Source organism: Heterodontus francisci, chromosome 21 (genome assembly GCF_036365525.1).
Source record: "Heterodontus francisci isolate sHetFra1 chromosome 21, sHetFra1.hap1, whole genome shotgun sequence".
NCBI lineage: Eukaryota > Metazoa > Chordata > Chondrichthyes > Heterodontiformes > Heterodontidae > Heterodontus > Heterodontus francisci.
In genome coordinates, this window is record NC_090391.1 from 5,081,306 (window position 1) to 5,105,942 (window position 24,637).

Genomic DNA, 24,637 nt, shown 5'->3' on the forward strand with positions numbered 1-24,637 from the left:
GTTGCCAGGACTGAAAAATGCAGCTATGAGGTAAGATTGGATAGACTGTGGTTGATCTCCTTGGAACAGAGAAGGCTGACGGGAGATCTGATTGAAATGTACAAAATGTTAACGGGCCTGGATAGAGTGGAGCTGAAGGGTCTATTTACCACAGCAGGGAGATCAAAAACTGTCCTGGGAACTCTACATTTAGCGAACAGTTCAACATGAGAGTGTGTAGATGTGAATATTGTGTAAGGGAGAGTGTATTAAAGGTGCAGGCGAGTTAGTCTAATGTCACTGTGTTTGTGGGTCCGGACACATCGCCGGATTTTCGAGTGTCTCTTGTGTCAAGTAACACGATTTTGCAGTCAAAGAAGCACATTGCTCCCCTTCCCATCCCCAAAGTGAGAATTCAGTGCAGTTTCTTTGTTGATTTCAAGATTTCAGTCGAAAAGTCGAGAACATGTCAGTTTTCGGGGGAGAGAGCGCCATCAGTGCAGCAATAAAACAGGTTTCAGTCAAAAATGGAGTTTTTAATTCAAGTCCAAACTTTTCGACAGCAAGCATTCTGATGTCAGAGACAGGAAGGATCTAGTCTGGGACTCTGCAGTCCCCGAATTGCAGTGGAATTGGAGAGTTTAGGACCAGAGAGAAACACAGAGAGGCAGCAGGAGCCGGGAGTTGACAGCAGGTTGTCTCCGCCCCCGTCCGCTCACTGCCTTTAAGTTGCTCAGTGCCGCCACCACCGGCTTCAGTTCTGACCCAGTTCTGACTGACAGACAGAATTTGTGCAGAGTCCCGGACATGACTGTTGCAGCAGCCGCCGAAACGGCTCCTCCAGCTGCCGCCGCTCAAGTCAAGACTCCCAAGAAGAAGAAAGCGGCTCCGCGGAACAAGTCAGCCGGTCCCACTGTGAGCGAGCAGATCCTCAGGATTGTGGCGGATTGCACCGATCGCAGGGGGGACCTCACTGCCCGTCATAAAGAAGGCTCTGGGTCGGAGCGGGGTCGATGTGGGGAGGTTCAGGACCCAAATCAAGCAAAGTATCAGGAGGAATGTGAACAAAGGCTCCCTGGTGCAGAGCAGCGGTACGGGCGCCTCCGGCTCGTTCAAAATCCCTAAGCAGGGAACCAAGGGAAATGTGGGAAAGAAAGTGAAGTTCGGAGCAGGCAAAAAACCTTTAGTGGAGAAAACAGCTGGTGAGAAAGTGACAGCAAAGAAATCAGCAGCCAAGAAATTACCAGTCAAGAAACTAGCAGCCAAGAAATCGGCAGCGAAGAAAACAGCAGGCAAGAAAGTGACCAGTCAAGAAAGTAGCAGCCAAGAAATCGGCAGTGAAGAAAACAGCAGGCAAGAAAGTGACCAGCAAGAAGGCGGCAACGCCAAAGAAATCCCCAGGGAAGAAAGCAGCGCTTCCGAAAAAGTCTCCTGTGAAGAAGGCCAAAAAACCCAAGAGTGCCACGGGCGGAAAGGTGCTCCAGAAAGTTCAAACATCAAGGGGCAAGACCAAGCCGAAAGCAGCAAAGGCTCAGAAAGCAGCCCCTGGAAAGAAGTGAAACTGCACGGGAAACTTGTAGACATCTGAACCCAAAGGCTCTTTTCAGAGCCACCCACATCTCTCAGGAAAGAGCTGATCCCCCGATCAAATGATCCCTGTCCTGCCGCCATGTGCACATTTCACATGGAAATGATGGGAAGTAAATGCAGGATCCCTGGTGACTCGCTGGCATGCACTACACTCAGCCCTTCCCCCACTCTCTGCAACAAAACAGAGGAATGTCCCGGCCTTACTGTAACTGGGGATCTGTTCAGAACAGTCTCAGTTCATGCTCGATTCACTAATTCAGGGTGAGAGGCTGTAACACAGGAATACTGGCGACAAACCCCACGTCACAACTCAAACCCCAATACATGAGTTTATCTAATTCAGCTGGGGTAAGGTGTTAGTAAACTGATCAATCCGTCTGGGAGGGAAGGTGTGTGGAAACGGGTTAACTTGTGATCGGAAGCACCGTACTTAGGCGGATATTTGATCAGCTTTTAATTGTTATAGATCCTTATTTAAATGCTCCGGGTTTCTGTTATCTTTGACTATAAAGGCCGAGTATGGAAGTTTTGTGCTGAGCTCTGTTGTTGAGCAATGTTTTTTTTGAATTGGCGGTTCGAGCAAGAGGGTGGCGAAGCTGGAGGATGAAAGACATTTCTCTGCTCTGTCTGTCACTCAGTTTCCTCCCCGCCCCGCGTCTCGCTCTCTGTCCCTTTTTCAGTCAGGTCCGGGCGGGCTGTATAAAAAAGGCAGCAGAAACAGCTCGTTTCTCATTCAGCAACGATTTGAGTGAAGAAGCGTCATGTCTGGAAGAGGTAAAGGAGGCAAAGGACTGAGCAAAGGCGGAGCAAAGCAGCACCGCAAAGTGCTTCGTGATAACATCCAGGGTATCACCAAGCCAGCAATCTGCCGCCTGGCTCGCCGTGGTGGAGTTAAGCGCATCTCGGGTTTGATCTATGAGGAGACCCGCGGGGTGCTGAAGGTTTTCCTGGAGAATGTGATCAGAGATGCAGTCACCGACACTGAGCACGCCAAGCGCAAGACGGTCACCGCCATGGATGTGGTGTACGCTCTGAAACGCCAGGGCCACACTCTACATGGATTTGGCGGTTAAGTAAATCCACCAAACACAAAGGCTCTTCTAAGAGCCACCCAAAGACTCACAGAGAGAGCAGTGACCTTGCAACTTGAATTAATAAGATCCAGTTATCTGTATATTGTTTATCTTTTTCAACAACTGCTATTATACATCATTACATTCTCTCAGTAAATTTACAGATCGCAGAATTTTCACTGACTTTTTCTCTTCATTATTTATCGAACGCATCATGAATTAAACGGTTGCATTAGATAATTTATATGTGAGGGTCTGAACTGCCGGCACGAAGCGGGATTTACTGCCGTTAGAGTAAGTAATGACTGGCGCTTTATTCCCGCCAGAGAACACTATTCAAACTGTGTTGTAAGACACAGAGGGGGATCATGGAAGAAAGAAATAAAGCTACAAGGAGTGAGATATTATAATTCTTCCCGCCAAATTCGGTGTTTTATCATCTTTGCCTTGTTTACTAATCTGAAATTGGCGGGCTTTTTGAAATTGATTCAATTTCAGTTTCAGCTACAGTTCAACCAATCAGGGCCCAGCAATTCCCGCCGCCCTTTGACTTCCCGGAACTGGTTTCAAATTGACTGATGGACGGGGCTGCATCCAATCACAACACTAGGGCGGTCCCTCTACTGTCTTAAATAGACAGTCCCTGAGCAGCCTCAACATTTACAGTGTCTTTGTTCCTGATCTTCTTCCATAATGGCCAGAACCAAGCAGACAGCGCGCAAATCGACCGGTGGGAAAGCTCCCCGCAAGCAGCTGGCTGCCAAAGCGGCCCGCAAGAGCGCTCCAGCCACGGGCGGAGTGAAGAAGCCTCACCGTTACAGACCCGGCACTGTGGCTCTGCGGGAGATCCGCCGCTACCAGAAATCCACCGAGCTGCTCATCCGCAAACTGCCCTTCCAGCGCCTGGTGCGAGAGATCGCGTAGGACTTCAAGACAGACCTGCGCTTCCAGAGCTCGGCCGTCATGGCCCTGCAGGATGCCAGCAAGGCTTACCTGATGGGGCTCTTTGAGGACACCAACCTGTGCGTCATTCACGCCAAGCGAGTCACCATCATGCCCAAAGACATCCAGCTGGCCCGCCGTTTGCGCGGGGAGCGCGCCTAAACTCACCCTGCCCGGAACTGAGTTTGGCATCAAATAACACAACGGCTCTTTTAAGAGCCAGCAAAATTGGCAAAACAACGAGCTGCGATCTCCTGTTGTCAGAGAACTTTGGTCTAGAGCAGATCATTTTACTAGAGAGCCGATCGTTGTGTAAAAGCTTTCGTTTGTGTAAACGGTAGATTTGCTAAAATCCCTGACAAATATCGCGAGATTCGAGCAGTTAAATGCCCGAATCCAGTAGGGAGAAGGCAGAGGGGAGATCTGATTGAAATGTGCAACATTTTGGCGGGCCAGGAGAGAGTGGAGGTGAAGAGTCTTAGCAGAGAGCTCAGCGACTATGGGGCATATGTTTAAAGTGATAGGTAGAAAAATTAGAGGGAAAACGAGAATTTTATTATCCTCTCGAGGGTGATGGGAGTCTGGAACTCACTGCCTGAAAGGGTAGATGAGGCAGAGACCCCCAACTTACTCAAAAGGAACCTGGATATGCATCTCGAGTGCTGTAATCTTCAGGGCGACGGACTGAAGACTGGAAGGTGGGAGATGAATCGGTGAATTGCTTTTCTGCCGGCAGCGACACGATGGGCCAAGTGGCCTCTGATAAAATTGCCGCCTGTCAGACAGCAAGCAGCCCTTTCACAGATAAAGTGGGTGGCTCTGAAAAGAGCCTTTGTGTTGGCAGATTTAAGTCAGGCCGCATCACTTGCTCTTGGTACTCGGAGCGCTGGTTTTCTTGGGGAGAAGCACGGCCTGGATATCAGGCAGCACCCCGCCCTGAGCGATGTTCACCCCTCCCAGCAGCCTGCTGAGCTCCTCGTATTTGCGGACGGCCAGCTGGAGGTGTCTGGGAATGATGCGGGTCTTCTTGTTTTCCCGGGCCGCGTTGCCGGCCAGCTCGAGGATTTCAGCTGTCAGATACTCGAGCACAGCAGCCAGATCGACCGGGGCTCCGGCACCCACACGCTCAGCATAGTTCCCCTTTTTAAGGAACCTGTGAACACGGCCCACAGGGAACTGCAGTCCCGCCCGGGAGGTGCGAGACTTGGCCTTGGACCGAGCTTTCCCACCGGTCTTCCCGCTTCCAGACATTTCCATAATCTGAAAAACACTTTCAGGAAGAATACCCACAATAATCCCATTTACACCTTCGGGAGGAATGGTGTCGGGGGCACAGGGGTCATTGTGCTCTTCATGTGACCAATCACAGAGCTGCTGAATTCATCAATCCGGAGACGCCAAGGAGATGAGGGCAGAAAATAACGGCGCGAAATTGTCAGACTGCAAAAGATTTTTCACATTTGAAAAGCCCGCCAATATATTTGTAAAACACAGAACGGCTTCAATATAGATCATCACATTTATAGGTAACTTGGTTTTACCGCAAAGATTTTAAAATCTTTTTCATATTGTATTATTCTACATGTGGTAACAATTCCAGATTCGCTTTCACATTCCGCCATCTATTCGGGTTTACTCTCGATCCGTTTTGAAACATTCTATAACCAGCGGACAGAAAGCCTCTTTCACAGCATTCTGTAACCATTTCAGCTCAATGTTCCTTATGATACCGCATCACTGATTATAGATTGATCCCTATTCGTGAGAGACAACAGCGGAGTGTATAATCTTAGTGTCAGGTGTCAAAGAGTGAGACTGAGGGTTCCCACACCACCGGGGTTTCTAGATAATGTACTGATTACTTATTGAGGACAAACTTGATCTCGGGATATGAGTGACTGAGAAATGATGCCTGCGCGTTAAATCAGATTTTATTATCGAAATACAGCAAAGGGGTCGAATATGAACGCGTCCAGGAACAAAGCTCACAAATGGTCAGTAATTAATGATCGGGACATTATTAAGTAGAGACAGGAAGATCGTACGGGCAGTGAAACTGTATTAACCAGAATCTGTGGGATTAAAACAGAGATCACAAAGACAGTTAGAAAATACAAGTTACTTGATAAAAATATCAAAACAAATTGATATTATAGAGATAATGTTGTAGCTTTTTCAGAGACGTTGTGGGTGGCTCTTAAAGGTGGGAACTCGCATTTTATACACATCCCCAGTGCTCGATGTTAATGAAGGATGGATGAAAACCATGTTCGTGATTGGCTGGTTTACAATGATGTCAATTCTTGAGATTCTCTATTTATCTGATTGGTTACTTTAGATGACCAACCAAATTTAGTGTTCGGCGAAGCCATAACATTTCACAGCAGTCAGCTCAGTCCATTGCTCTTGCCTGTCACCTATCCACCGATATCCCTGACTTTCTCACTCCCTCTGTTACTGTCTCTCCAACTGTTTCAGTTTTGTTGGCACCAGACCGTCACCTTTTTCATTCTGCACGGATCATTCCTCCGCACTTCAGCTTACTCACAGAAGACAAGGTGGCCGAGCGATTAAAACGATGAACTGCTAATCTGTTGTGCTCTGCATGCGTGGGTTTGAATTCCATACTCCTTGCTTCTGAATGTTTAAAATAAGAGCACCGGCTTCGTGTTCCATTCGAGTGCGCTGGTTCTTTCTAAACAAGAAATATGGATGTATAAAATAAACACAGTGACGGTGTTGTAGAGGAGTATTGCATCCAGTTCTGCTCATTTGAGGGTACAGAGGATATTTATCAGACTGTGTGAAGTCAGTGGAGATGGGTTTGTTCTGCATTGAATCAACAACATTGAAACAGTTGAAGAGACAGTAGTAGAGGGAGTCAGAAAGTCAGGGATATTGGTGGATAGGTGACAAGCAGGATCAGTGGACGAGCTGACTGAAGGGAGATTTACAACAAGTGTGAAACATCATGACAAGTGAGACAAGGATAAACAGTTCCCATTAGCTCATTGTACAAGGACATAGTGACAGAAATTGAGGATTTTGGGCAGGAGATTTCGGGCGAATACGGAGTAAGTGGTGATGATCTGGAACTCACTTCCCACAAGGGTGCTGGAAGTAGAGACAATCAATTACTTCAAGAGATTATTGACACAGCATTTGAAGGAATTAAACTTGCAGAACTACAGGGATCGAGCGGTGGAGTGGGTGTGACTGGATTGCTCTGTGGAGAGCTGTCATGGACTCGATGGGCCAAATAGCCTCCTTCGGTGCTGTAAATAACTCTATGTTTACTATTAGTTTCTGACTGAAAAATGATCAGTTTAAAGGCTATTTTAGATCTATATTTATTCAAAAAATGATAAATTTACGGGAGACGTACAAGGATGATGAGAATAATTTTATAAATTGCATTGACTTGTTCAGTTTTAAAACTGTTTTTTTAAATATTTTGGCTGTGTGCAGCTTGTACTCTGTCCCCGTCGGTTCCTGGTCTGTGAGTGTGAGTTAACCTCTTTATCTTTCATTCTCTGTTATATCAATGTGGTTCCAATCTTTACCCAGAGCACTGTTTGTGAACTGAACTTTACCTATCTCCCTTTTTATGATTGTTTAACAAAGATCTGCACTCTTGTTGCTGACTGAGAACTCATTTATTAGTTTGAAGGACATGTCTTGTTTAACATAGATTTCATTAAAAGAAAATTGAAGTTCAGCATTGTGGGAGATGCACATGGATGATGAGAGTCTTGTGTAAGTTTTAATTTGGAAATCACATTGATCATTTTTAAGTTATAACATGAAGCTGCATGATACCAGAATTGAGGTCTGACCTGCAGTAGAGAACTCAGGTCAACTGCTTGGAAAGCAGATATTCTCAGCACTATAGCACCATCACTATGTGAGTTTAACGTAGGTAAATAAGTACGTTATTCTGTAACATTTATTTTCTGTTATGTGACTATGTCTTTTTCCACTTCATCATGTCAGCCTCTGGTACTCTGTATGAGGTGGGATTAATGTGGTGTATGTCAGTTTCAGGTACTGCCTGTGATTGTCAATATACTTCTCCATCCATCAGTCTCTCAAACTGAATGTGAGTGTGGATTAATTCATTTTTCAGCTGTATCTGGAACTGACAGTGAGAATGTGATTCATTCAGTTTCTCACTGTCTCTGGTATTGTATCTGAATGTGTTGTTTATTCTGTGTATTTTTGTGACTGGTAGAGTTTGTGAGTGTGGCATTCATTCTGTACCTGTTAGGAAATATTATTGAATGGTATTGTGGACTCTGTTTTTTAGGCACTACTATTCTATGTGAATCAGATTAGTACTGTGTTTGTCTGTTTCACGTCATGTAATTGATTATGGGATGCATTATATAGCTGTCAGTCTCTGGCTGTGATAGACAGATAGATAGATAGATAGATAGATAGATAGATAGATAGATAGATAGATAGATAGATAGATAGATAGATAGATTTTTGATCTGCAAGGTAGTAAAGGGTTATTGGGACAGCCAGGAAAGTGAAGTTAAGCACAAACAGATCAGACATGATCATATTAAATGGCAGAGTGGGGTGGAGAGGCCAAATGGCCTACTCTTGGTCATATTTGTTGTGTTCTTATGCTCTTCTCTTACTTGACATGATTGTGGGCCACATTCCATATCTTCAAATCCCTGATCCTGTGTGTCAATGTCGGTTCATACTGAATTTGATAGTCTCTGGTCCAGAATGTGTGTTTGGAATTCATTCCTTGTGTTGTGGGAGGCACAGTCGCGCAGTGCGCTGCAACCACATAACTCCAGGGACCCGGGTTCAATTCTGGGTACTGCCTGTGCGGAGTTTGCAAGTTCTCCCTGTGACCATGTGGGTTTTCACCAGGTGCTTCGGTTTCCTGCCACAGCCGTAAGACTTGCAGGTGATAGGTAAATTGCCCCAAGTATAGATAGGTGGTAGGGAATATGAGATTACTGTAGGGTTAGTATAAATGGGTAGTTGTTGGTCTCCACAGACTCGGTGGGCCGAAGGGTCCGTTTCAGTGCTGTATCTCTAAATAAATGCATCTGCCTCTGGGGGAGTGTGCAAGTGTGAGATTTAATCTGTAGCAGCCAGTATCCGTACTGTGTATGCATGTTGGATCCATTCAGTAGATGTAAATTATGGGTATGATATGTGATTCATTCTCCATCCATTAGGCTCTGGTAAACTGTTTCAGTGTCAGATTCAATTTGCATCTCTGTGTGGTCTGTGTGATCCTTCTGTACTTAATATGTACCACAAGCATTCTGTTGGCTACTGTTAAATTTTTTCGCGTATCAATATTTTTTTTTCCTTGTGCTTAATATAAAATAGGGATTAACTATTTCATAGCTGTCTATTTTGTTCAATTCTTGTGCATGGGTTGTGAATTGGTATCCAATTCCTTGCTCTGCAAAATTAATTGTAAGTGTTAATCTTTCAATATGATACATGACCTGGTATGTACAGTCAAATTACACCATGTTGTAAAAAAAAAAGAATGAATACTGTATGTTTCTGTCTGACCCATAGTGACATGTTTGGACTGGTTTGCAACCTGCAGCTCAGTTAATATTGTGGGGGACTTTACTGGCTTTCAATCAGGTAAATGTTGCCTGTTCTAGTTAAGATATATTATTTGCAATGAAACCAAATTGACAGAGTGTATTTAAATCTGATAATGAGTGTGTTTTTAGACTGGGTTTGATGTATCTACCAGTCAGCTGGAGTGAAATAGATACAACTTCTATCTCTCCTGCTCTGCTTGACTGTTGGATTGAAAATGTGTCTCTTGATCTTGGGATCAGTGTGGGTCTGACTACTTATTTTGTTTGTTACAGTGGAAATGATGAGCTGGCTGTGTCACTGTGCTTTGTGAGTGATACTGTATCTACCTACTGTGTGTTGGAACAAGCTGGCTGCACTTTTCCTTGTGACCAGGAGTCAGGACTTTCATTCTGGTTACTTCAAATGTTTGCCTGCAGCAAGAAAAAGTAATTCTTATACTTGAAGAAAGGTCAGAGAGAAGAATCACAGAATCATTACAGTGAAGAAGGAGGCCATTTGGCCCATCGTGTCTGCAAAGGTTCTCTGAAAGAGCAACTCCCTCGGTTCCATTCCCCTGCCTTCTCCACATAACCCCACCAAATTCTTGACCTTTCATACAACTTTCTAAATCCCTTTTGAATACTTCAGTCAAACCTGCCTCCACCAAATTCTCACCCAGTGCATTCCAGATCTTAACCACTCGCTGCATGAAAAAGATTTTCCTCATGTACCTTTTGCTACTCTTAGCAAATACTTTAAATTTGTGCCTTCTCGCTCTCAATCCTCTCATGAGTGGGAACAGTTCAGTTTAGTTTAGAGATGCAGCACTGAAAGAGGCCCTTCGGCCCACAGAGTCTGTGCTGACCATCAACCACCCATTTATACTAATCCTACACTAATCCCATATTCCTCCCACATCCCCACCTGTCCCTATATTTCCCTACCAGCTACCTATACTGGGGGCAATTTATAATGGCCAATTTACCTACCAACCTGCAAGCCTTTTGGCTGCGGGAGGAAACCGGAGCACCCGGAGAAAACCCACGCAGACACAGGGAGAACTTGCAAACTCCACACAGGCAGTACCCAGAATTCAACCCAGGTTGCTGGAGCTGTGAGGCTGCGGTGCTAACCACTGCGCCACTGTGCCGCACCCAGAGTTTCTCTCTACCTACTCTACCCAGACACCTCATGATTTTGAATACCTCTATCAAATCACCTCTCAGTCTTCTCTTCCCCAGGGAAAACAGTCCTAACTTCTCCAATCTATCTTCAAAACTGAATTCCCTCATCCCAGGATCCATCCTCATGAATCTTCTCTGTACTCTCTCCCATGCCGTCAGGTCTTTCCTCAAGTGAGGTGCCCAGAATTGGACATCATACTCCAGCAGAGGCTGAATTAGTGCCTTACAGAAGGTCAACATAACTTCCTTGCTCTTGTACTTTATTCCACTATGAATGAAGTCTAGGATGCTGTATGTTTTATTAAACACACTCTGAACCTGTCCTGCCACTTTCAATGACTTATGCGCAAACACACCTCAGTCCATCTGCTCCTGCTCCTCGAATTATACCCTTTATTTCATACTGTTTCTCCATGTTCTTACGACCAAAATGAATCACCTCACATTTCTGTGCATTGAACTTCATCTGCCACCTGTCTGTCTATTTCACCAACTTGTCTATGTCCTTTTGAAGTTCTACACTATCCACCTCACAGTTCACAATGCTTCCAAGTTTCGTATCATCTGCATACTTTGAAATTGTGCACCATGGTCTAGGTGATTAACCTATATCAGGAAACGCAAGGGTCCAAACACGGATCCCAGGGAAACTCCATCACAACCTTCCTCCAGCCAAAAGACATCCATTAACCACTGCTCTTTGTTTCCTGTAACTCAGGCAATTTCGTATCTAGTTGCGACTGTCCATTTTATTGCACGAACTACAGGTTTGCTCACAAGTCTGTTGATGCACTGTATCAAACACCTTTTGAAGGTTCATGTACAGCACATCAACAGCATTGCCCTCATCAACCCTCTCTGTTACCTCCTCAAAAGACTTCGGCTATTTGGTTAAACATGATTTTCCCTGAAGCAATCCATGCTGCTTTTCCTTAATTAACTCACATTTAGAGTCATGGAGTTCTACAGCACATAAATAGACCCTTCGGCCCATCATGTACATGCTGGCCATCAGGTACCTAAGTATTCTAACACCATTTTCCAGCACTTGCTCAGTATCCTTGTATGCTATGGCGGTTCAAATGTTCATCTAAATACTTCTTGAATGTTGTGAGGGTTTCTGCCTCTACCATCTCTTCAGGCAGTGTGGTCCACATTCCAACCATCTTCTGCGTGAAAACATTTTTCCTCAAAGCCCCTCTAAACCTCCTGCTCCTAACCTTAAATCTATGTCCCCTGGTTTTTGACATCTCTGCTCAGGGAAAACAAATCGTCCTATCTGTGCTTCTCATAATTTTGTTTCCCTCAGTCAGGTCCCCCCTCAGCCTTCTCTGCTTTAATAGTCACTGTGACTATTGATTTTGCCCCTAATTATTTTTTCTCGATGTTTTCCCAACACTGAATTTAAACTAACTGGCCTGTAGTTAATGGACTTATATTTGCACCCGTTTTTGAAAAATTCTGCAGTTCTTTATCACCACCCCCGAGTCTAAGGAATAGTGGAAAATTATGGGCAGATCCTCTGTGATTTCCACCCTCACTTCCCTCAGTTTCCTTAGATGCATCTCATCTGGCTCTGGTGATTTATCCACTTTAAGTACAGACAGGCTATCTAACATTTCTTCATTATCAATTTTAAAACCCTTTAATATCTGACTTACCTCCTCTTTCAACATTACCAAGGAAGAAGATGCAAGCCAGCCAAAGACAGATGCAAAGTATTCCTTTAGTACCTCAGCTATGCCCTCTGCCTCCATGTGTAAATCCACGTTCTGGTCCCTAATCGGCCACTCCTCCTTTTACCACCTTTTTACTATTTAGATGCTTATAGAAAACGTTGGGATTTCCTTTAATGCTAGCTGGCCGTCTCTTTTCATTTTCTCTCATTGCTTCTCCTATTTGTTTTTTCACTTCCACTCTGGACCTTCAATATTCAGCCTGGTTCATACTAATATTTTCGACCTGGCATCTCTCAGAAGCACACTTTTTCTTCTTTATCTTAATCTCTACCTCTTTTGCCATCCAATGAGTTCTGGGTTTGTTTGCTTTAATTTTCCGCTTCAAGGGAACATACATCGACTGTGCCCGAACTATCTCTTCTTTGAAGGTAACCCAATGTTCATCTATCAGTTTTACTGCCAGCTTCTGACTCCAATTTATTCGCCCCAGCTCCATCCTTACCCCATTGAAGTTGACTTTCCCCCAGTTAATTATTCTTACCTTGGATTGCTCTTTGTCCTTTTCCATAGTCAACCTAAACCTTACGATACACTGATCACTATCCCCCTAAACGCACTCCTAATGATAGTTGATCCACTTGGCCCACCTCATTCCTAAGAACCAGGTCTAGCAGTGCCTCCTTTCTCGTTGGACTAGCAACATACTGTTGCAGAAAATTTTCCTGAATACACTCTGGGAACTCTTGTCCCTCACTGCCCTTCACACTACTATTATCCCAGTCTATATTTGGATAATTAAACTCATCCATTATAACTAGCCTATAATGTTTGCACCTTGCTGTAATTTCCTTGCAAATTTGTTTTTCCATGTCCTACCCACTAGCTGGTGGCCTATAGATAACACTGATAAATGTAACTGCAGCTTTTTTGTTCCTTAGCTCGAGCCAAATTGATTCTGTCCTCGACCTCTCTATGACATCCTTTTTCTCCAGCACTGAAATAATCTCCTTAATCAATACTGACACCCCTCCCCCATTATTCCCTTTCATATCTTTCCTGAACAGCTTGTATCCAGGAATGTTTAAAACCCCATCTTTCCCAGTCTCTGTTCGAGCCACAACATCAAATTTGCACATGACAATCTCCGCCTGTACCTCACCAGTCTTATTAACCACACTCCGTGTGTTCACATACATGTATCCTGATTCAGACTGTATTACATTCTGCATTACTCTGACCCCACTTAATAACGTATTATTCCCGACTCTTGTGTTATCAGTCTTCCCCAGTATTCTGCATATCTCGGTTTCCATCTCTAATACTTGCTCCTGGTTCCCACACCCCTGACAATTAACTGACATGATACAAAAGTAATCAAAATAATCGTTTCAATAATAATCATTATGAACAATCGGAAAAAGAAAACCAGCAACACAAACAGTGTCTGTCTCCTGCAACACTCTGCTTCTGCTGCCCACCTGTTTGCAGCGGTTTTGCGACAGGTTTGCGACATTCAGAAACAACCCATACCCTGCTCTGCTCCATGAGTCGGACTACACGATGGAGTCGTGACCTCTCCCTTAACCCCCGGCTCACTCCATATTCCGGGACTAGCTTCTGCACCACAATCCACATTCTCCGACTCCCGCTGAATTTCCCGCTATTCAATGTTAATCTCTGAACACATCTGCAGACTCGCTCCCAAACCTGGTGTTGCTGCTGGAAGCAGATGTTGTTTGTTCACTTACCCCGGGACCCGGACGTCTCCATTCGCAGCTGATTTAAACAATCTTCCGCTCACTCACTCAATGACGCTCAGAGGCAGAACTGGGGGGAGGGGTGCGTATGCGCTCTTCGCTTCAATATGACGTCCCAGTGGGCGGAGCTATATTGCGCTTGCGCAAATCTCTGCAACAATTCCGCGTTCAGAACTCAATGGGAACTTTGCCCATTTCACCGTCATCAATGTGTGAACAATGAAACTGAACATGGGGTTAGGGTGGAGGGAGTGTGGGGAGGGGTGGAGGGAATCTATAACCTAGAAAGCCGGGAGCTCATCCCATTTAGATGTTCAAATTACCGTCTCTCCCTGCAGGGTGTTTGTTATTAATGAGACCCTCCTCTCAAAACAATCCGACAGAAACAAGGGAGGAAGGAGGGAGTCGGTGTGTTTGCTGGGACGTTGTAGAATTCATTTCAGCCAGCAAAAGTTTGTCTAACCGGAGTGAAACCCGCGGTCAATGTGAGAAATACTGAATGGCGATCTTCATCGTTTCATTCTAAACAAGAGAGACACGAAGCTGTCGCGATTATACCGGACACACAAACACTGTGACAATAGAGCGTGTCTCAGAGTTTCAGCTCCCGGTTGTTAAATGTCCTCATGTACACAGTCTTTGCTGTGAATCTCTGGGGTTAGTTGCCGATTCCTAGTCCTGTATCCCTTAAACACTCGGAGCCAGGAGATCCTCACACTCCATTTTGAAAGGTTTATGGACAGGAATGTTTCTAAACTTTGGCTGAGTCAATCATAACCAACTGTTCAATCATAGTATTATTCAAGGAATTAATGAGACATTCTGTTCACTGCTCGGGTCTTGAACTCGGTTGAGCAGATCAACAAGTGAAATGTTCAGCATTTTTCCAGATATAACAGACAGAGCTGGATAGAGGGACTCAGGGTTAATCCTGCACAGGCAGGACAGTAGGAGTGACAGTCACACAGGGACGGGAACTGATCTCGATTCCGTTGCCTACTCACCCAAAAAGGACAGTTCGGGACTGACTAAACATTCAACTCACGATAATTCAGTGCCGGAGAAAGACAGAGGCTTGTCCACTCCATCTTTCCTTACTTTATCTGGGACATTATGTAAGGGAAAGTGTTCCAGTGCCTCTCACTCTCAGACAGCAACTGACATGTGTTCAGACAGTCAGTGTTAGTGTTTCACTTAACATGAATAGCCGCCTCTCCAAGAACCTGTAAATCCAATATACCGAAGCAGTTGTTCTACTCAGAACTTGGTCATGGTAGGAGAACCCCAGGAGGACAGTGGAAACACTTCAGAGATGTCCTCAAATCATCCCTCATTTGGGAAGACATTGTACTCTTCAGGGATATTTGTCAGGATCATGCAAAGGTGAACTCGAGGCATCGAAGGCAGCGAAGGCAGCACCCACACCTCCGATGCAGTGATTTACCTGACCCTTCCAGCACCACCTGTCCCTGATATGACAGAATCTGCAGATCATGCATTTGGCTTACCAGCCATTTCAGAACCCATCAAACTGCAGTGGAAAAAAGTCATCCCTGATCGCGAGGGACTGTCTGAGATGGAAGAGAATAAATAGACCATTATAATGATCAGCAATAATAATGAACTGGATAGGGAGGAGATCGAGAGGAGGGAGATAGAATAGGCTGGGGAAGTGGTCTGTGACGTTTATGTAATGTAACACATTGACAGAGATCCTGTTCTATTTGGGTAAAGACTTATTCAAGATAGAAAAATGTAAACTCGTCTCTCGCTGACATATTGTACCAGAGACAACCTCTCTATTATTTCCAAACTCAAAACAGGGCCAGATTATAAACAAATACTGTATTTCTCACGGAACCACTTTTACCTTTTGGACTCTATGCTGATTCGCAGGACAATCCCATTCAGATATATTTTCAGTCACTAAGAGATTCATTCTGATGTCATTAAGCAGAGAATATCAGATGTTTAACTTTCATCCCTCAAACACTCGGATTCACTTTTACACTTTAGGAGCCGCCCCCTCACCCCTTCCTGCGCTTTATTCCGACAATCTTCCAGTCTCAGTGTCACACACGTTACCATTAATTTGCTTTTGATCAATATAATTCAACGGTTGTTTGCAGCGACAATCATTGAAATAATCATGACAGTGATTTGAACAAAATATCCCATATCCACCCTATCACCATGATTCCAACCAGGCAGAACCAGGGGAAGGAAAAATCTGGTAACAAAGACCATTATTTTTGACATCAGTGATGAATTAATAAAGGACAACCAGGACGGATTTGCGAAGGGCAAATCACGTGCGACTAACATGACTGAATTCTTGTGGTTGAAGTTACTGAAGGTAGAACAGTAATTATTGGATATATGCTTTTCCAAAGGCATTCAATCAAGTAGTGAATAACAGACTTACATGGAGAATAGAAATGCATGTTAAAATTGACACTGACATCCTGAGATGGTAGTTGGTTAAAGGATAGGAGGCTATTCTGTGACCTTGTCTTATTTACACCTTCTCCTTTGTTATCTCTTGCCCCACCCCGCTTTACTTACTTATAACCTTTGACAATTCTAATATTTGCTCGTTCCGAAGTAGGGTCACAGACCTGAAACGTTAACTCTGCTTCTCTCTCCACAGATGCTGCCAGACCTGCTGAGTATTTCCAGCATTTCTTGCTTTTATTTCAGATTTCCAGCGTACGCAGTATTTTGCTTTTATTTTAGAGTTTAGTAGTGAACTGATCCTTTTTGCTGACTGGGCAGAACTATGCAGTGGAGTGACACTGAAAACTGTACGAAGAACATTACTTCAATAGGGTCCACAATGTTGAAGTTTGAGGAGGGCAAAATACACAGTAATGTATGCAAATAGTAAAGAGCTGTACGTTTCAGGTAGATGTTACCTGAACAGCGGTGAGACAGAGAATACCCAACCCGTCTCACCTTTAGGTTCCTGACCAAGATAGACCTACAAGGTACAAACTCAGGTTCTGTGATCAAGTAAGAGAGTTTATTAGGTTTAACTAAGATGCACAAAGTTAATACTTAACAAGGCAATAGATATGCAGTAACACACAACACCCGTTCTTGTTTCTGTGGTTGCTGCCACACGGACTTCTCTCCTTCTTCATCCCTTGCTGTGTTTTGTTGACTGTATTCTATCTTCTCCTTTTAAGTACCAACGATCTTCTGTTGACCCCTCTCTAAGTGTGCTGACGATGTCCTGTAACACCCATTCTTTTATCCTTCTTGTGGTGCAAGGATGTTACCATATTAGTTTTGAATTGTTCTAAGTGTCCTAATTGGTCCAGGTTGACATCATTGTTTGACACTAGGTAGTTAATGGTTGAATCTACACACATTACAGCTGTTTCCCGATTCTTTCCTTTTTAGCAAGGATCCTAAAGGTTACATTCATGCTGATCCCAGACATTTTTTCTTTAACTCTGCCTTTATCACATCTCTCCCCCTGCAAGGAGTGCTGGCTTCTTGCCCATTGTTCTCACACAAAGGTCTAAACAAAGTATAGCCTTGAAAACACATTTCCTAATAAAGCAAGCAACAGATCAAACAGACTTCAATATATTGATGTACAAAGCATATCATTAATCCTATTATTTTAGCTGTCCTTATTTATCACAAACGTGAAATATGTCACGGTCCATCGCCCCCACATTGTGGATTCTCCTCCAGTTACATGACTTGCCTTTTTTTACCTATGGTTACGTGCATCTTCCACACTGACATATCTCTCAACATGAGATTTTGACATAGTTCAATGAAGATGACCGTCATGCTTTACAATCCTACCTTGACACTGCAGTTCTTGCATAAATGTAAGCCATGAAAATGCTCTAAACTTTACACAGCGGTGAGCAGTGTTCAGGTGATACAGAAAATCTTGTGTGTTGGGCAGAGACAATCATTTGATCTATCAAAGTCTCTTGATGTTATGCTCCTGTCTTTACTACTTACAACACAACTATTCTTTTGTTATTGAAAAGCTTGGCTAGATGGCTCTGGACTGTGTTATCTATGTAAGTGGTTGTTCCCCTTACAGTAATGTGGATTGAGGGGAGATCTGATGCAGGTGTAAGTAAGTTAGACAAGGAGAACCAGTTCCCATTAGTTGATGGTATAAGGACTAGGAGACACAGATTGAGGGTTTTGGGAAAGAGAAGCAGGGAAATGTGAGGAAGCACCTTTTGCTTTACCTGCTACATTGCAACTGCAATGTCTGTCCACAAGTGTGGTGGAAGCAGAGACAATCAATGATTTCAATAGGAAATTGGAGAAACACTTGAATGAAACACACTTGCTGCAGGGCGACGTCGAACAAGCAGGAGAATGAATCTGATTGGATGAAGAGAATATTTTATCAACTTCTATTCTGTAATGGCTTTGACATATTTTTCCTTTGTAAAATACTGCAACATAAATTTGACCTGCGATTGGACATTGCGATGACCAAGCACAACAGCTCCTTGCAGATCTCCACAATGTACAAAAATAAAGCACCAAGCACATCGGCTCTTTTAAGATCCACTGACAGCCTCTCTGAAAGAATCGATTTACTGCAGTTATTTGAATACCAACTGCTCACATTTCAGCTGGAGGTAATTTCGAGATCTCCGACACAAACGTTCATGGATCGGTTCGATCATTGCGTCACTTTTTAATTCCCTGCCTTAAAATAAATACCAGCCAACGATCTGTATTGTACCTATCAGTTCCTGGTATGTGAATGTTGATTTTACTCTGTACCTGTCAGTTCCTGGTATGTGAATGTTGATTTTACTCTGTACCTATCAGTTCCTGGTATGTGAATGTTGATTTTACTCTGTACCTGTCAGTTCCTGGTATGTGAATGTTGATTTTACTCTGTACCTGTCAGTTCCTGGTATGTGAATGTTGATTTTACTCTGTACCTGTCAGTTCCTGGTATGTGAATGTTGATTTTACTCTGTCCCTGTCAGTTCCTGGTATGTGAAGGTTGATTCTCCTCTGCATCTGTCAGTTTGTGCAATGAGAGGGGTCAACAGAAGATCGTTACCTGTAGGAAGGGGAAGGTAGAACACAGTCAAGAAAACACAGCAAAGGAAGAAAAAGGAGAGAATTCCTGCCGCAGCAAGCACAGAAACAAGAACGGGTGTTGTGTGTTACTGAATATCTGTTACCATTGTTAAGTATTAACTTTGTGCATCTTAGTTAAGCCTAATAAACTCTCTGTCTTGGTCACATAACTTGAGTTTGTACCTTGTAGGTCTATCGTGGTCAGGAATCTAAAGGTGAGACGGGTTGGGTATTCTCTGTCTCACCTCTGTTCAGGTAACATCGACCTGAAACTGAAAGCTCTTTACTATATGCATGCATTGCTAAGTATTTTGTCCTCCTCAAACTTCGAAATTGTGGGGCCGTTAAAAACATTGTTCTTCGTACAGTTTTCTGCGTCACTCGATTGCATACTTCTGCCGAGTAAGCAAGAAGGATCAGTTCACTACTAAACTCTAAAATAAAAGCAAAATACTGCGTATGATGGAAATCTGAAATAAAAACATGAAATGCTGGAAATACCAGCAGGTCTGGCAGCATCTGTGTGGAGAGAAGCAGAGTTAACGTTTCAGGTGAGTGACCTTTGATCAGAATATTTGCAGCACTGTCTGTTTTTATTTCAGATTTCCAGCATTCACAGTATTGTGTTTTCATGAACATAAACATATTGCTCAGGTACCAGTTGAAATCATTGTACAGCATTCTATTAATCAAAACGCCGCGCGAAAGACGCAGCACAGTAAGCGCTGATGGAGCAGTGGTGAGCATAGCTGCTTTGCAAGCAGTAAACCTGGCTTCGATTTCTGGCAATTGCAATCTTAAATCGGAGGTTAACTTTATGTTGCAGTATATTCCAAAGGAAAAAAATGTCAAAGCACTTACAGAATTGAAGTTGATAAAATATTCTCATCATCCAATCAGATTCAATTTCCTGTTTGATCGTCGACGCCCTGCAGCATGTTTGTTTCATTCAAGTGTTTCTCCAATTTCCTATTGAAATCATTGATTGTCTCTGCTTCCACCACACTTGTGGGCAGACATTGCAGTTGCAATGTAGCAGGTAAAGCAAAAAGTGCTTCCTCCCATTTCCCTGCATCTCTTTCCCAAAACCATCAATCTGTGTCTCCTAATTCTTGTACCATCAACTAATGGGAACTGGTTCTCCTTGTCTAACTTACCTACACCTGCATCAGATCTCCCCTCAATACACATTACTGTAAGGAGAACAACCAGTTACTGAGATAACACAGTCCAGAGCCATCGAGCCAAGCTTTTCAATAACAAAAGAATAGTTGTGTTGTAGCTAGTATAGATAGGAGCATAACATAAAGAGACTTTGATAGATTAACTGATTGTCTCTGCAGAACACACCAGATTTTCTGTATCACCTGATCACTGCTCACCGCTGCGTAAAGTTTAGAGTATTTGCATGGCTTACATTTATGCAAGAATTGCAATGTCAAGGTTGGATTGTAAAGCATGACGGTCATCTTCACTGAACTATGTCAAAATGTCATGTTGAGAGAGGTGTCAGTGTGGAAGATGCACGTAGCCATAGGAACAAAAAGGCAAGTCATGCAGCTGGAGGAGAATCCACAATGTAGGCGCGATGGACCGTGACATATTTTACGTTTGTGACAAATAAGGACAGCTAAAATAAAAGGACTAATTATATGCTTTGTACATCGATATATTGAAGTCTGTTTGATCTGTTGCTTGCTTTAGTATTAAGTGTGTTTTCAAGGCTATCCTTTGTTTAAACCTTTTTGTGAGAACAATGGGAGGTTCACCAGCACTCCTTGCATGGAGAGAGGTGAGATAAAGGCAGAATTAAAGAAAAAATGTCTGGGATCAGCAAGAATGTAACCTTTAGGATCCTTGCTAAAATAGAAAGCATCGGGAAGCATCTGTAATTTGTGTAGATTCAACCATTAACTAACTAGTGTCAAACAATGATGTCAACCTGGACCAATTAGGAGACTTAGAACAATTCAGAACTAATATCGTAACATCCTTGCACCACAAGAAGGATAAAAGAATGGGTGTTACAGGACATCGTTAGCACACTTAGAGAGGGGTCAACAGAAGATCGCTGGTACTTGAAAGGAGAAGATAGAATACAGTCAAGAAAACGCAGCAAGGGATGAAGAAGGAGAGAAGTCCGTGCGGCAGCAAGCACAGAAACAAGAACGGGTGTTGTGTGTTACTGAATATCTATTACCACTGTTAAGTATTAACTTTGTACACCTTAGTTAAGCCTAATAAACTCTCCGACTTGGCCACATAACCTGCGTTTGTACCTTGTCTTGGTCAGGAATCTAAAGGTAAGACGGGTTGGGTATTCTCTGTCTCACCTCTGTTCAGGTAACATCTGCCTGAAACTTACAGCTCTTTACCATATGCATACATTGCTATGTATTTTGTCCTCCTCAAACTTCGAAATTGTGGGCCCGTTAAAAACATTGTTCATCGTACAGTTTTCTGCGTCACTCGATTGCATAATTCTGCCGAGTAAGCAAGAAGGATCAGTTCACTACGAAACTCTAAGTTAAAAGCAAAATACTGCGGATGCTGGAAATCTGAAATAAAAACAAGAAATGCTGGAAATACACAGCAGGTCTGGCAGCATCTGTGTAGAGAGAAGCAGAGTTAACGTTTCAGGTGAGTGACCTTTGATCAGAATATTTGCAGCACTTTCTGTTTTTATTTCAGATTTCCAGCATTCACAATATTGTGTTTTTATTAACATAAACGTATTGCTCAGGGACAAGTTGAAATCATTGTACTCTATTCTATTAATCAAAACGCCGGAAAAAAACTGCATAGGAAGTGATGGTGGTATAGTGGTGAGCTTAGCTGCTTTCCAAGCAGTTTACGTGGATTCGATTCCTGGCCATCGCTATCTCAAATTGCAGGTTTACTTTATGTTGCAGTATTTTGCAAACGAAAAAAATGTCAAAGCCTTGACAGAATTTAAATTGATTAAATATTCTTATCATCCAATCAGATTCATTCTCCTGCTTGATCAGCGTCGCCCTGGGGCAAGTTTGTTTCCTTCAAGTGTTTCTCCAATTTCCCATTGAAATCATTGATTGTCTCTGCTTCCAACACACCTGTGGACAGACATTGCAGTTGCAATGTAGCAGATAAAACAAAAAGTGCCTCCTCACATTTCCCTGCTTCTCTTTCCCAAAACATCAATCTGTGTCTCCTAGTCCTTGTACCATCAACTAATGGGAACTGGTTCTCCTTGTCTAACTTACCTACACCTGCATCAGATCTCCCCTCAATCCACATTGCTGTAACCAGATAATAATACTTAGATAAGAATCTAATTCTTATCTCAGAATACTTAGGTAACACTATCCAGAGCCATCTATCCAAGCTTTTCAATAACAAAAGAATAGTTGTGTTGTAAGTAGTATAGATAGGAGCATAACATCAGGAGACTTTGATAGATCAAATGATTGTCTCTGCCCAACGCACCAGATTTTCTGTATCACCTGAACACTGCTCACTGCTGTGTAAAGTTTATAACATTTCAAAAGCTTACATTTATGCAAGAACTGCACTGTCAAGGTTGGATTATAAAGCATGACGGTCATCTTCACTGAACTATGTCAAAATCTCATGTTGAGAGATATGTCAGTGTGGAAGATGCACGTAGCCATAGGAAAAAAGGCAAGTCATGTCGCTGGAGGAGAATCCACAATGTGGGGGCGGTGGACCGTGCCATATTTTACGTTTGTGACAAATAAGAACAACTAAAATAATAGGATTAATGATATGTTTTGAATATCAATACATTGAAGTCTGTTTGATCTGTTGCTTGCTTTAGTATGAAATGTGTTTACAAGGCTATCCTTTGTTTAAACCTTTTTGTGAGAACAATGAGAGGGTCACTAGCACTCCTTGCAGGGAGGGAGAAGAGATAAATGCAGAATTAAAGAAAAAAATGTCTGGGATCAGCAAGAATGTAACCTTTAGGATCGTTGCTAAAATAGAAAGAATCGGGAAGCATCTGTAATGTGTGTAGATTCAACTATTAACTAACTAGTGTTAAACAATGATGTCAACCTGGACCAATTAGGACACTTAGAACAATTCAAAACTAATATGGTAACATCCTTGCACCACAAGAAGGATAAAAGAAAGGGTGTTACAGGACATCGTCAGCACACTTAGAGAGGGGTCAACAGAAGATCGTTAGCACTTTGAAGGAGAAGATAGAATACAGTTAGGAAAACACAGCAAGGGAAGAAGAAGGAGAGAAGTCCGTGCCGCAGCAAGCACAGAAACAAGAACAGGTGTTGTGTTTTACTGCATATCTATTGCCATTGTTAAATATTAACTTTGTGCATCTTCGTTAAACCTAATAAACTCTCTGACTTGGTCACATAACTTGAGTTTGCACCTTGTAGGTCTATCTTGGTCAGGAATCTAAAGGTGAGACGGGTTGGGTATTCTCTGTATCACCTCTCTTCAGGTAACATCTACCTGAAACTTACAGCTCTTTACTATTTGCATACATTGCTATGTATTCTGTCGTCCTCAAACTTCGACATTGTCGGCCCTATCGAAGTAATGTTTTTTGGACAGTTTTCTGCGTCACCCCACTGCATAGTTCTGCCCAGTCAGCAGAAAGGATCAGTTCACGACTAAACTCTAAAATAAAAGCAGAATACTGCGGATGCTGGAAATCTGAAATAAAAACAAGAAATGCTGGAAATACTCAGCAGGTCTGGCAGCATCTGTGGAGAAAGAAGCAGAGTTAACGTTTCAGGTCAGTGACCCTACTTCAGAACGAGCAAATATTAGAATTGTGAAAGGTTATACGTAAGTAAAGCGGGGGTGGGGCAAGAGATAACAAAGGAGAAGGTGTATATAGGACAAGGTCACAGAATAGCCTCCTATCCTTTAACCAACTACCATCTCAGGATGCCAGTGTCAATTTTTAACATGCACTTCTATTCTCCATGTAAGTCTGTTATGCAATACTTGATCGAATGCCTTTGGAAAAGCATATATCCAATAATTACTGTACTACCTTCAGTAACTTCAACCACAAGAATTCAGTCAGGTTAGTCGCACATGATTTGCCCTGAGCAAATCCGTACTGGTTGTCCTTTATGAACTCACCACTGATGTCAAAAATAATGGTCTTTGTTACCAGATTTTTCCTTCTCCTTTCCAGAACAGGAGTGTCATCCTTCAGTCACCTGGCACACCTTCCATATTCAAAGATTTTGCTCAGAGCTTCTGGTATCTCCCTCAGTAATATGGGATACTTCCTTTCTGGACTTATTAACTTAAAGAGATGTCAACCTATCCAGAACTTTTTCATCCTATCCAATAACTCTGCACCTATATAGGGATATTAACTTCACCCCTTTCTTTTGTGAACATACATATAACACACCATTTCATTAACAAAAACAAGAAATGCTGGAACCACTCAGCAGGTCTGTCAGCATCTGTGGAAAGAGAAGCAGAGTTAACGTTTCGGGTCAGTGACCTTTCATCGGAACGTTAACTCTGCTTCTCTTTCCACAGATGCTGCCAGACCTGCTGAGTGGTTCCAGCATTTCTTGTTTTTATTTCAGATTACCAGCATCTGCAGTATTTTGCTTTTATATTATTACACCAGTTCATTACCTTTCCCATCACATGAGTGTTTCTTTCTTTACCCATAAACAAAGCACAATTTTTTGCACTGTCATTTGAATTTTTCTTTTTTTATAAATGATTTTTGTTCTCCTTTGTCTTTATCCATTAATATTTTCTCACACTGCCTC

At 42.9% G+C, this 24,637-nt stretch overlaps 1 protein-coding gene across 1 annotated transcript; it reads right to left on the reverse strand.

Annotated features, from left to right (window-relative positions):
• Window positions 1–4,445: 4,445 nt before the first annotated feature.
• LOC137381188 (histone H2A-like) lies at window positions 4,446–4,835 on the reverse strand. Its single transcript, XM_068053569.1, has one exon. The coding sequence runs from the start codon at window positions 4,833–4,835 to the stop codon at window positions 4,446–4,448; it is 390 nt and encodes a 129-aa protein (XP_067909670.1).
• Between the last annotated feature and the right edge of the window lie 19,802 nt (window positions 4,836–24,637).